Here is a 13,500-nt window from a genome sequence, read left to right as displayed (position 1 = left end):
GAGGCGCACGACAACGTTACGCATGAAACCATTCTCGCCGCTCTCGAAATTACAGAGGCCATACACCACCTGACTGAGAAAGGACATGAAATCAATTTTTAGTGGCTACCAAGTCACTGTGGTATTATCGGCAAAAAACGTGCCGATCAAGCGGCTCGTTAGCTCATGTACAAAACCACCGCCTATCGATGCCGCTGTCTAGGACAGATGCTGCAAGGATGCTCCGCCTACTTGCACGCCAATGCACTTCATCAGACTGGAATAAACCACATTTTATGCACGCCCGATTATACACCTTGGATCCAGCCTTAAGCCTTCGACTTCCACTAAGACTTCCCCGAACAGACGTGACCCTTTTGTGAAGGCTATGGTTGGGCGTCGCGTTTACCAATGCCTACACGTTCCGCATAGGGAAGGCCGACACCGCAGCAAGTGGCAATTGCGGCGACGAGGAAACGATTCGTCATGTTCTATGCCAGTACCCGCAGTACAGTGTGCAGAGACAATCACTTTCCGTCGTGCTCAACCAATTGGACGACCAGCTTCTGCTGGAACAAATCAATTTTACTACATCGACGGGACTTAACCTCGCATCAAAATGCCGTGCAAGCGCTACTCCGCTTCTTGACATCGACCGGCCTGTGTGAAAGCCTGTAATTGGAACGCCTTTTCTGTTACCTGTACCGGTTCTACGTTTTCTTTCTTTGTCTTTGCTCCTCTTTCTAAACCCCATTTTCCCCAGCCCAGTGCGTGGTAGCAAACTCGAAACTCACCTCTGGTTTTAATCTCCCTGCCTTTCCTCTCTCTCTCTGTGTGTGTGTTTTAATATATAAATGACCCTTTTTTGATATAACTGAGGATTGTGGTGTTATAGACACAATAACAGCCAGAGTATACTACGAGTATACATGTATAGTGGTACCACATTTGAGAGGCCGATAGAATAGCACCAATAGAGCTCACTAAATTCGTCACTCAATTCTGGCAAAATGAGTAGATATCTCAACTGAGTATCCCCTTTCAGCTATAAATAAACGAGGGCAACTCATTTGAGAACTGCACAAAGTCCATATTTAAAATTTAAAAAAAATGTTCTTTTCCTATAGAAGTGTTCGTAAGAGCAGATGCTAGCCAATCGTGATGTTTGACATATTCTATTAGCGAGGCTGACCGGCCGATGGGAAGCAGCTTTTACGAGCAAAAATCTTTGTGAATTCGGCCTCAGAGCTGCTAGACATGGACCATTTCTTGTTTTCCCCGTTGCACAAGCGCACTGCGTTGCTCTCAGCAGTCTTCTTTTGTGATATTATTGTGAAAAGAACATTTTTCTGACGTATGGATAAAAAGCGTCGGAACGACATTGACCATTCAAGACGCCCGAAAGAAGTCCTCGTTCATGATGGCCGATATGATTGTTGTACTATAGCGTGCCCCGCAGCCATAGCTTATACAGCCGAGCCACAAAAGAGACCCGCTCGTCTGTAACACACAACTCGGCCCGAGAGTCCGCGCCAAGTAGGGCTGATGGAACATTAGCTTCATGGCGGACTTTATTCCGTGATCGCATTTTGCGAGGAGTGCGCGCGACGTCTTATGCGTCATATTGCCTTTTCCGTACAACGCCCAAGTCGCGCGTGTGCGGGCTGCGGATTTTCATCGCTTTCAGTCGTTCCGCCCTTCACGGCCACTGCTACAGTTGTCGCCCTTGCCCGAAGAAATCATGTCGGTCACTGCGCAATGCTGCACCACCAAGCATGGCGAAACTGGTTAAAGGGGACGCCGCACATAATGTCAAGAGCGCATATATGCTACTTCTGAGCATAGGGCTGTTGAGCAGTATGCAAAGCTGGGCTCTCGGGAGTATAAATATAGCTCTCACTTGGTTTATTGGTCGGTGGCGCTTACCATAAGAAATTAAAATTTGTGACGCACTGCTACCGTATGCATCCAAACCTAAGATGGAATGGTCGATTCCGATTTCTGCTTGTTACGTATATATTTGTGAGAGTCGGCCATTGTTATTTAGCAGTTGTGACAGTCAGTCATTGTTTATTTAGCGAACTCTGTGCAAAAGTGGGTACCCACATATTAGGCACAGTAAAAAAAAAAAAAAAAAAAAAAAAAAAAAAACGTATAACATTGTTTCAAGAGGAGTCAAAGTACAAATATATATTTTGAATTTCTTGGTTAATCAGTAAGCTTAGTCGCATAATAAAACGCATTATATGCGTGAACATACATGAAAGTATCGTCTTAAAAGACTTGGTTGCTTGGGCTAAACTCAACGCACTAATTAGGAACTTCTGCTACGAAAACATTTTTTTTTACAAAATCGTGAGCGAAAAGCCCACCGACGTCTCAAATATTATGGACCGAGTGCAAAATTGGGTTATTCAAATTAATTTAAATCCAGTGGAAACGCGTTCTCTCTACACGTACGCGCAATTAGACTACATTTAGTGCTGTGCCATGTTACTTGACCGTGATTAACTTCAGGTATGTTATCGAAAACAAAAATTGGCTTCTGGAAAAATATGAACGCGAGTAAAAGGCAACCTTACCAAGCGTGCTGTATTGCTTTTCCTAAAAGGCGTGACTGACTCTGCGGCCAGTGTACGGAAATTGCCGGCTCAGTTTGCAACTGTAAGCAATGATGGATGTCAAACCAAAGACCAGATGCCGACTTTGTCGCCATGTCGTCTTTGGCTTCACAAAGTAGGTCAAGTCATATCCGCTTAAACATTTTCACCGAACGATACACGTTACTTAAGCTTATACGGAATATATTTATGTTTTCGAAGCACATTGACAAATTTTCAACTTGGAAAGTAAGTTTGCATTACAATCACGTAATTTTTATTCTCGAAAGAGTGCAAACTTTTCCTCGGCATTTTGTATCACTTCCATTCACCGACAGCAATAAACTCTGTTGCTAGTCAGCAAAAAACCTGCTCATTTGGTTAACGTTTGATACAAAGAGGAATAATAAAAAACGGAAGTTTTTGCCAGTTTTATATCAGCAACATTCCTGTATGCGGCGACGCTCGACAGTGTGTGATAGATTACACTTCAAATGCAGCAGCTCTTCGAACCGCAATATCAAGCACTCTAAGGCTATTAAAATGCTACAGTTTTTTTTTTTCATCTTGGTTGCCATAATTGTAAAGGAAAAGAAGGCTTCGGAGCCTACGAGGTTACGTGGACAACAACAACTGAAAAGCATCTGAAGTGGGTCCACCACTCAGAAAAAAATGTAGCACGCATTCTCCATCGAGACACGGTTCATAACCGTTTCATTTATTAGTGCTGAAAGGCAGTGGGACGTCTCTGAAAATGTACGGATGCGAAAAAAATTACTGAAATGTGAGTTGTAGGACGACTACTCAATCGGTGAATAAAACGGTAATAAAAATGATGGGCGACACTCACCTGGACCCTAGAGCTACTGTTGCTTGAGCTCTTCTTTGAGTCGGTGGTGCCATTCGCCTTGGAGTTGAAGTTAGACTGGAAAAGGACGCGGGCCATAAGTCCGTAGAGGACGCACGAGAGAAGCAGCGGCACGACGTAGAACAGTATGATGTCAGCGAAGAAGTAGCTGCGGTAGTGGTGTCTGGACAGCGCGAACGTGCAAGTCTCTATGTTGTCGTGGCCCTTGTAATAGACGGCCGTGGTTGTGGTCAGAGCCAGCCAAGGTGAGCAGTAGGAGCAAGCGAACAGCCACACGCCCAGTATTATCTTTTTGGCGCGCTTGACCGTGCACATGGTTTGTGCCTTCATGGGCAAGCAGATGGCAATGTAGCGTTCCACGGTGAAGGCCGTAATGGACAGCGAGGACGCATTTATGCCCAGGTACTGGAGAAAGATAAAGAGTGCGCACCCAGCGCGGCCCCAGATCCACTCGTCGCCTAGCACGTAGTAGGAGATGATCTCGTTCGGCACTGATGCGACCAGGACCATGAAGTCGGCTACGGACAGGCTGACCAAATAGCAGTTCGTGGGCGTGTGCATGCTCCGCGTGCGCATCACTACGATGACCACCATGATGTTGCCCAAGACACCCACGCCGAATATGATGCCTTGGAAGATGGTGCCGATGATGCGGTAGTTGACTGAGTAATATGTCGGGTCCTGGTACGTGTGGTTCGGCCCCGGTGGTGGTGCCGCAGTCGTAGTGGTGTTGTTCCACGCGCCGTCCCACAACGGCGCGTTGGTCGTCAGTTCGGTCATTACCAGCGTCGGCAGCAAAGTAGCAGGCAGAATGAGCGCCACGGCAACGGCCATGCCGCACGTCTTCTGGGGAAAGTTTTCTTCGAATAAACTCCGTCAAACTTTAATTAGTTAACAATCATTCAGTACGCGAGGCAGCAATGCAAAGAGGTGACATGCGGCTTTTCACGGCGCTGCAGCTGTCTGGAAAAATCAGCGGGTAGCCGCGGTCTCACTCCAGAACTTGGAAGCGAAGTTCGAGGCGAACTTGGAAGTTGCACCGCCGTGTCCAACGCTCCGGGGCTGAATGAGCGCTGCCGTTGGGGAGGACCCGGGCCCTCTCCCCTCCAAGGCCGCCAGAGAGCGTCGCGGCCTGTTGCTATGCCAACGGGGGGAGCGGAGAGGTGGCGCCATCTCTGCTACGCGCCGCCCACGGGCTGTCAGCCTCCATCCCGCTCCCAGAACTTGTGGCGTCTGCGATCGTTTGACGCCCCTTGCGCACCGAAGGAGCGCGCGCACTTCGCGTGCTCAAGTTACTCCCCCCGAAAGAGTTGCGACGGCGAAAGTTTTCTCGCTTTCTTCTTTCCTCTGCACATGTCTTCGCGCGTCCTCTATTAAAGTGACATTCTGCCAGAATGCGCACATTGCCAGCAAGAAGACAACCAAGTGGACCCAACTGCGCATTAGCGGCCCTATGTTTACCGAGAACGACATCGTGCTACTTGGGAATTTATTCTTTGAGCAAACAAAACAAAACGCAAAAATTAATCACATGCATTTTCCTTTGCCCGCTGAGTTTTTGCTCCGCATGTGCGTTTACGTCCGCTTCTAGTGACAAACTTGAACTGTTTATACGATGGTATTCAGTATTAATAAACAGAGTTCGAAAAGGGGCGAGGACAAGATAAAAGACTGGACGAGCGCTCACTCGCAACTGAAGTTTGTTAGGGATATCATTTGATGTATGCGTACATATCATAATAACACCTGGAATGGTGTCTTCTATCTTGTCTTCGTCTCTGTTTGCGCTCTGCACATTCATTATGAAGGGAAACCGCTCGGCCAACGTCCTGTATAACTGTGTAATGGTACCCAATAATGTATAACGCAATGTATTACAAATATGACCAATCTATGACCAATCTACAGAGATTCCTTTCAGCAGTGATGTTAGGCATATTGTAAAGAAAAATCTATTTAGTCACTCCATTCAGCCAGTACTAAACTATGAGGCGCAAGCTTGGAGGCGAACAAACATTTCTGAATGCAAGCGATTGACCGAAATGGAGATATATGTGACTTCCAAAAAAATATCTAGAATGATGAAAGCTTCTATCAGGGATAAAATTCGAGCAGAGGATATTCTAGTGGAGTTTAACGAAGAGATGTGGAGTTAGGTCAAGTAGTGCGTAGAACAATTAACTGGGCGTCTATTAGAGCAGCAGAATGGATTGAAAGGGGATGGAACCGCTGTCGAGAGTCGGCAGAAAATCAAGTCGAGTGATGAGATAAAGATATTTGCGGAAATAGAGGGTGGTTTTCGTTTGTGGTTCGTGATAATGTAAGTCGAGTTTTGCCTGCAGTGGATTAATTAGCTGTTACTGATGATTATTCTGCGATGAAACATAATCGTTTTGTTGCTGTATTTTAGGACTCGAGTTACGACGTCACTGTACTACGCTCAACAAACTGAATTGGCAACGCCATTCCCGGCGCATCTGCTTTTTGTACTCGGTACACTTTTGAAAGACACACAATTAATACGGCTAGAGAATATTGTTACGTAGCTCTTGCGCATGAACTCGACAACGGTGTCTTGAGCGCGAAGAAGACGAGGTGGTGAAGAAGCGCTGCATGAGTTGGCAGTCGGTTTGGCTGGTTTATCCCGTTGGATATATCGTATAAAAACCCACTTTTGCTTTTCCTTGATGTACGCGTAATCCCCGTATCAGTTTGAGGGAGGTAAATACTGCGCATTGTTAATGCAATGAATGCAGATCATTAGTATGTAACCGAATTCTACGCCATTTGACCACGCCGCTGTCAGCAGGGCTGACCACGTCGCTGGGAGCCTATATGCGGGTTCCCTTAAAAGCTTACATTGCATTCAACAAAATTCATTCCGTTGAAAAAAAAAATCAGTCAATGATGAATTCTTATTCATGTACACAGTTACTTGCCGAGAAATTATATACAAGCTCCCTTCGTATAGTAGTCTGCTTCAGTTACATCGGTGGCGAATTTTCTTTTTACAAAACTTTCACCTCGAAGATTTCCGCAGATATTTTTTATTTAGTACAACTGTGATTAATTTAAAGCATAAAGTCTCAAAAAAAGCAGTACTAAAATACAGGCTTCAATTTTAATTCCACACCTTAGACCAAAATCGCTTATTCTGTCTCAAGAATAATGCTTTTAAGCATTCGTGTCTAAAACACGAATGCTTAAAACAAAATCGCATCAATGGAAGTTATAGTTCCGTTTACGCAGATGAGAAATCCTGTCGTGGAGACGCCGACGCCCGCTGTGTGCGCTGTGTGGTGATGTGTGTCGTTCATTGTAGAATTGAGACCTCCATTCTGCGCGAGACCTGTAGAGCTATATGGTAATACCGCACCAAAACGAATATACGCATCTGTAAAAGCAATAAAAGTGAGCGGAAAGCGGGAAAGGCGTTTCTGCGAGCCAAGCATTTCCTCAAGCAAACATGACTGTCTGTAGTTGGGGGATGCAGTCTAGCAGCGAAATGCGCAGTGAAATGCGCAGCTAAAGCAAGCACACGCCTTTTTCTTGTTCCACCAGCTCGGATCCCCTATGCGCCGAGATTGTTTGGCGCTGGTCGCGTATCCCTATTGCACACTGGCAGCGCTAAGCCCGTGTATTCTTCTAAGCTGCCGCACAAGGAACGTCCCTATCCCGTCCCCTCCCATCTAGCATGGGAGAGTTGCTTTATGGGCGAAGCAAGAGGAACAGCGAATGCAAACTAAAACCATTATGCATCACCAGCACTCTCGTGCACCGGCTATCGTGCGTTCTTTTCTCCCCTGTTTTAGTGCCACGTTGTATTTATTTCTCTCTCTCTCTCTCTCTTTCTTCTGTTTCTGCCAACTGCACAGCTGCTTCCTATCTTTTTGTATGATCCCGGCCGCAGAGACCGTGTTGTACGGGCATGGGTAATACCGGTCTCGTAAATGCTGTGGCCTGTCGAGTATACCCGAACAGCTGCATTTCGCAGACATGTAGCCGTACGAACGCTGCACGCAGACACAAGAGCGGAACTCGCTGCACCCGGCCTCGCCTTTCCGCGTTTGGTCTTGGAGCAAAAAGAAATAGAAAAGAAAGCAAGGCCACCCACCTCCTTACCTGTATAGGTGTAAAAATGCTATGGGTCAGTTTGTCAGTTCCGTGAAATCTTTAGCGAGGCTAAGTTTTAGTTATACCTTTGTGTACCCCCTCGGAAGCGTGCCCCTGCAAAAGGACGAAGTCTTTAAAACAAACTTTTGCGACATTTCTACGATCTCTGCCATCACTGTATCTCAAAGTAGGAAGCTCCACTGGAGGGCGAAGGCTTCTGCCAGCAAACTATATAATTGTCCCTATCTTGCGTCAACTGACTTATCCTATGCGAGCAAATTTTCTTATGTAATCACACCACCTGACCCTCCGGCGTCCTCAACTGCCGCTTCACTTCCCTTAGCCCACCCTCGCTTACTCTGAATGACCACCGTTTATCTTCTCTGCGCCAATAAAGGACCTACAACACTGTCACACGTGCGTTATTTTACTTTTACCTGGTGATCGGATTGCTTTTCTGTAGAATTGGAAGCTGGGCTAGACGCTGCGCGTTCATACCAAGTAACTAAGCTTTAAAAGTTGCGATTTTACCCGCCTTCATCTCCGTCTTCGTCTTTCGCGCTTTCATCGCATAGGTGAAAATATTTTTCTGTCTTTGCCTATGAGAGGAGGGTAAACAAGAGTTGAAAGGCAGAGAAGTTACCCAGATTAAGTGCCGGGTTGGCTACTCTGCACAGGGGGATGGGGTAAGGGCAGAAAAGATAAGAAAACAAGAGAAGCTTAAAAAAAACCAGAAGGAACGCATCAGTTCTCAAATTCTATAGTTTTTCAATAAACTATAGCGCTTTTAAGGCAGTTCGGGCTGACATCAGCTGGAACCAGAGTCCAAGAATTCTGGATTCCGTAAGAGCATACGGTTGTGAATCTTGTCGAGCGTGGAGCTGAGTACTTTCTTTGTGCATTGAATCGACGATAATCACACAGAAGGTGCGCTATCATCTCTTTGCACCCACAAAATTCACGTACTGGACTGCTGACCATTCCGATTAGGTATAGGAGTTAGAGCACTGCACGGGCCCGGGCCGACCCGACAGCCTGGGCCCGGCCTGGGCCCAGGCTGTCGCGCTGGGCCGCGCTGGGCCGTGCCGGGCCCAGACTTTAAGCCGTGGGCCCTGAACGGACTCGGGCTTGAAGGCAAAGGCCTGGACCGGACTCGGGCTCGCTAATTAAAATGGCCTAAGCCGGGCCTTCGAGCACACGCGAGCGTTATGCATTGCAAGGTTCAAGGCATTCTGTGCCAAGCTGAAGTGACATGTACAAAGAGCTGGCTCTTAGTATACCTTAGCACAGAAATAAGGAAAACAGATGAAGTTCTCATTTATTTATTTTTCATAAGAACGAACGTTATTTCCGGGTCAGGAAAAATAAATTATACAAGAAATCCCTCTTCAAACCATTTCCCTGTTACTGCATTTGCGGTTCCAATATTACCACTCTCGACATTTTAGATTATTTTAGCGCTGACGTAAGGTGTGTCTCTTTCTACTTGTGTGTTTGTTCTATGCTGTGCGCTCGCGAATTCTCCTGTTTATATATATTCGCAGGCTAAATAAGTTCATAGCCCATTTCGTACGGTGAAGGTTAAGTGCATGGGCACCATGCAGCGTAAGAATAGCCGAACAGGCAATGGACCAGATCACTGATGTTCCCATGGGAGAAACAAAGATTACGTTTTTTTATTGCTTATACACTGCAGCTATTAGACCTCGAGAAGGCGAGGCTGACACATACGGTAAAATTTGTAAGTAAAAAAACTATCAGTCGACAACGTACGATTGCGGAGCTAGACTGTGACTTGAGGTATTGCTGCAATCTCCACGAATTCTAATGATGGTTAATTAAAGGTGATAAGCAGCAGATAAACAGTAGCCTAGTAGCAGCGAACAGGAGGATAGGAATAAACTTTATATGTCCAACGGTTATGGCTGTTGGTGCCCGGGGCTAGGCTGCCAGGGGTCCATCGCCGGAGAAAAATCTCTCGAGATCCTCGGCAATAGCCCTGGCCCGCTGGACGGCCCACTCCTGGTCCTCGGGTGCCTCGCAGAGAAAAGCCCGAGCTCTCTTGGAATCACAGCACGGGTCGTCGTCGTCGTCTTCAAGCTGCTATCGGAAACACGAGGCGCGTCTGCTTCCTTACAATATATATATATATATATATATATATATATATTACTTAAAGGCCGGGCCTGATCATGCGCACGTGGGCTCTGCCTAAGCTTAGTAATGAACGTCCGGGCCCGGGCCGGGCCCGCGGCTGGTTCGGGCTTGGAACCACGTACTCGGGCGGGGCCCGGGTTCGGCTTGGTATCACTTGCCCGGGCTGGGCTCGGGCTTCATGAAGCGGGCCCGGGCCGGGTTTAGGCCAAAAAATCAAGCCTGAGCAGTGCTCTAATAGGAATACGCATTAGTATAAGCTACTCCAAGCCATAGGTGACAAATGAGAGTTACCTCCCGTCGCGTGGTAAGCCATGTGGAAGGCGGAGCTTCAGATGAGGATCCAGGGAACATAGGCGCTGGTTTTTAGAGTCAGCCAAATTCCAATTGGTCAACGTATGCTCGCGAGAAAGCGCACGGAGCTTTCCCGCTGCTTCGGTTCTTGACATCGGGATAGCGACGCAATCGCCACTGCTATGTAAAGATAGAGCACCTACGTCGGCTTGCTCGTTTCCAAGGATACAAGAATGAATTTGCAACGAACGAAAGACGATGTCATGTTCTTTCTCAAGTGCCCGATGGTATAAGTTTCTCGTGTGTCCGCCACAAGTCGTTCGTGGCATCCATGGCGTAATGTAGAGAGAAAACTCTGAAGGGCGAGCTTGGAATCGCAGAAGGTTGACAATTTATGGGGTGTTTCCTGATTGATCAATTGAAGTGCTGCATGCAGAGCTGCAAGTTCGACAGCCGTCGTTTATATCAAGTGCGATGTCCTGAATTTTATCACTGTAGATTTTGATGATACAAATTACTGCAACTTGCAAAAATCTAGGTAAATCAAGAAAAATACTGGCTTCGGACGTTGGTAGCACTGAATTAAAATGTCTAAACAGGGATATTTTATTGGATGAGCGGCAACGTCAAAGAAAAAATCCGGACAAGGGTGCTATCAGTGTGTTCAAAGCTGGACTAGGTGTATTTCTTGTCATGCACTTCAGGAATTGTCTTTGTTTCAAGGTTATGCCAGTGATCAATACATGATGTGTCCTTTGCACTTCAAATGTTCACGCCTAAGCACCGAGCACTTCCCAACCAGGACGACCCATTTGGGAGCCAAAGGGCGACACGCAGACAAATGGGCCTGTTATTTACGATTTCAAGATTGCCAGCTCTTTGTAACCTATGTTCCAATTACTTCATAAATTATTAAACAGGGAAAGTTGTGATAGGCTACCACCAATCTACTTATTCTTGTAAAGACGTCCACAGGAGACTTGTAGAGACGAACCCTAAGGTTTACAGGGAAGAGCCACTGGATTACGGTTACTGCCCTGCTGTATTCTGACGAAATATTTAAAAAGATCTCAAACCAAAGCCGAATTCATGAATCTTTTCTTCCGTGTGTACTGCTTACTATTGGCCCGTCGCCTTCGCTAATAATGCCTGCATTCCATGCTTGGCTGGCACCTTGTCTTATTAAGAGTTATAATATACGAACTTTTTGTGTATAGGAGCTCCGATTCTTTACTTGCACCGAGCAGTACCATGCCCATCAGTAGTGCGCAAAAACTCTTACTGGACGTGCCGAAGGACGCGGTCACCAAATACGAGTGGTCAACAATCCATAAAGCTCCTCTTAAGAGCCCCGGTGATATTTTTAGTGCGATTAGCATTCTTAGGATGCTCTACGCACTGTCTGGGTTGTTTTTGTTTCTGTATTAGCCTTTAAAGGGAAGCTGAAGAGGTTTTGGAATTGGAACATTTAGGGGGTTTCGAATGCTGACACAGTTTAATTCAACTCCTGCAATTATTTTCTCGATTATGCGCGTAGCAGCGCTGAAATCGCCCTTTAAATTTTCGTTGAAGCTCCGCCCCCATCGCATGCCAAGCGTAGCGGTGAAAGACCGTGCGCGATGATGACGTTAATACAGGGGTCATGTGAGCGCTCTGTTCGAATCAAGCACCTCGCCAAGACCTAAGATGACGTCACGATCGTCTTTGCCATCAGAGCCCGTTAACCGACCGGCGGCGTCTCCCGCAGACGCTGCGGCTTGTTTTTGTTAAATTAAAACGACTAGCGGTGACTTCGGGCCTGTTAAACTGTGATTTTCGTATTGAGGAGGTGAAAAAATCACCACCCCTTCCACTCCGTGAAGATGGTAGAGCAGCGAAGCGGTGTTAGTTACACCGAGTGTTACACCATGCAAGTCAAACTTCGCAAGTAGTGTTTTCGCCGATGTGTTCCCGCATCTCAGGCACGCACTTCGGTATTGGCCTCCCGGTGCTGCCGTTTAAACTCGTCTCTGGCGCGCAGCTCTGGGTCGGCCCTACGACGACGAGCCAGTTCACGAGCTAACTCTCGCTGACGCTCGCGGTAGGCAGCTTCTTCCTCAGGAGTACGCACTACTCGTGGTCTTCCCATAGTTGTAGCTGGGATGGAATGTGCGGAACCACTAATCCAGAGCTCCGCATATACAACCAACGCTAACGCGAACGCCTCTCACACCCCACTGCTCCGTTGAACTATTTTTTTCCGACACCGCCATTGGTTGGCACGCCTCACGCTCTCCCCCTCCAGCGCGAGTACTCGACGGCGCGACTTACGTCAACCCCCTTCCCCGTTCTCCTTTTCATCTGCACCCTCTTACAGAATTCTCACAGGGGGAGAGGGGTACTCCACCCCTTTTCCCCTGTTTAGCTCTTCTTTCCCTCTCCTCTCCTACTAGGTCACGTGGTCGGTCGCTTTTTAGTGAAGTCCGACAACGACGGCACAGGGTCCGCATAAACAGCTTCGCTGTAAAACTATAATAATTTGTTGAAAGCTTCCTTCGTTTGAAAAGTGTTTCAGCTCCCTTTACGCCGTGGACCCTAGGAACAACTAGTCCTCGGAATCCGAGAGCTCTTTCATCGCCTCGTCGAGCAAGGACACAATATAGTTTATAGTTTATATATAGTTTTATTCGCCCGTTTTTTTTTTTTTTCATACACGTGAATCTGCTGGTCAGCCTAAGCACCTAGCGCTTGTCGGCTGAGCTGGCAGCTGGTGGATACATCAGCGGTTACAAGGCTCAACGATACACAAAAAACCGGCTAGCAGGATCCCGTCCTGCGCGACATAAAAAAAAAAAAAATAAAGGAATAAAAAAATGGAAAAGCAAGTATAAATTGACATGCTGTGACAGGTAGACTAGATACATGATGTAAGAGTAAACATGGAACAGATCATGACCCTAAAGCCACACAGAATTGTCATTCTTGCATTGTTTCTAAGCACCACTTTCTTATCTGTTTCACCAGTGTTCTTTTTACGATATTGCATAAATCACCTTTCAGTGGCTCCCTAGCCACATGTGGCGTAATGGGCAACGAATATGCTGATGAAGCTGCTCGATCTGCTCATGAAGACGGTGCGCAGGAACCAATCCCGCTGTCAACAACAGATGCAGCAGCGAAACTTCGAGTGCTTGCAAACGATGCCACACAATCGCTGTGGAACACACCTAGTTTGCAGCACACACGTCTGCATCGACTGGACCCCTGTTTTCGACTTCGACCTCCACCTTTGAAGTGTACGCCGAAATTCAGAATATTTCATCGTTGAAATTTTTTTTATTCGAGTACTACACGGGCCAGTTAGAAGATTACAATGCGATTAGAAGCAAACGCAAAACTTTGAATAAAAATATCCTATCATGTTACACCAATTTGTCATTTTGTGCTTTCATTGCTTACATTTTTTTTTCTTTTTCGATATCTCTTGTCTTTGTAAGATCTAGTTTTTATCTG

At 46.7% G+C, this 13,500-nt stretch overlaps 1 protein-coding gene across 1 annotated transcript in view; it reads right to left on the bottom strand.

Moving 5' to 3' along the window:
• Positions 1-4,533, bottom strand: part of LOC119435495 (thyrotropin-releasing hormone receptor-like) — a 370,693-nt gene extending 366,160 nt beyond the window's left edge. Inside the window, exon 1 of the mRNA XM_037702339.2 lies at positions 3,430-4,533. Coding sequence (XP_037558267.1) covers positions 3,430-4,281 — 852 coding nt within the window. The 5' untranslated portion in view covers positions 4,282-4,533. The remainder of the gene's footprint in view (positions 1-3,429) is intronic.
• Between the last annotated feature and the right edge of the window lie 8,967 nt (positions 4,534-13,500).

Source organism: Dermacentor silvarum, chromosome 1, assembly GCF_013339745.2.
Source record: "Dermacentor silvarum isolate Dsil-2018 chromosome 1, BIME_Dsil_1.4, whole genome shotgun sequence".
NCBI classification, from domain to species: Eukaryota; Metazoa; Arthropoda; class Arachnida; order Ixodida; family Ixodidae; genus Dermacentor; species Dermacentor silvarum.
The sequence above is the reverse complement of the archived record's forward strand: the minus strand, read 5'-3'. Positions and strand labels throughout refer to the sequence as shown.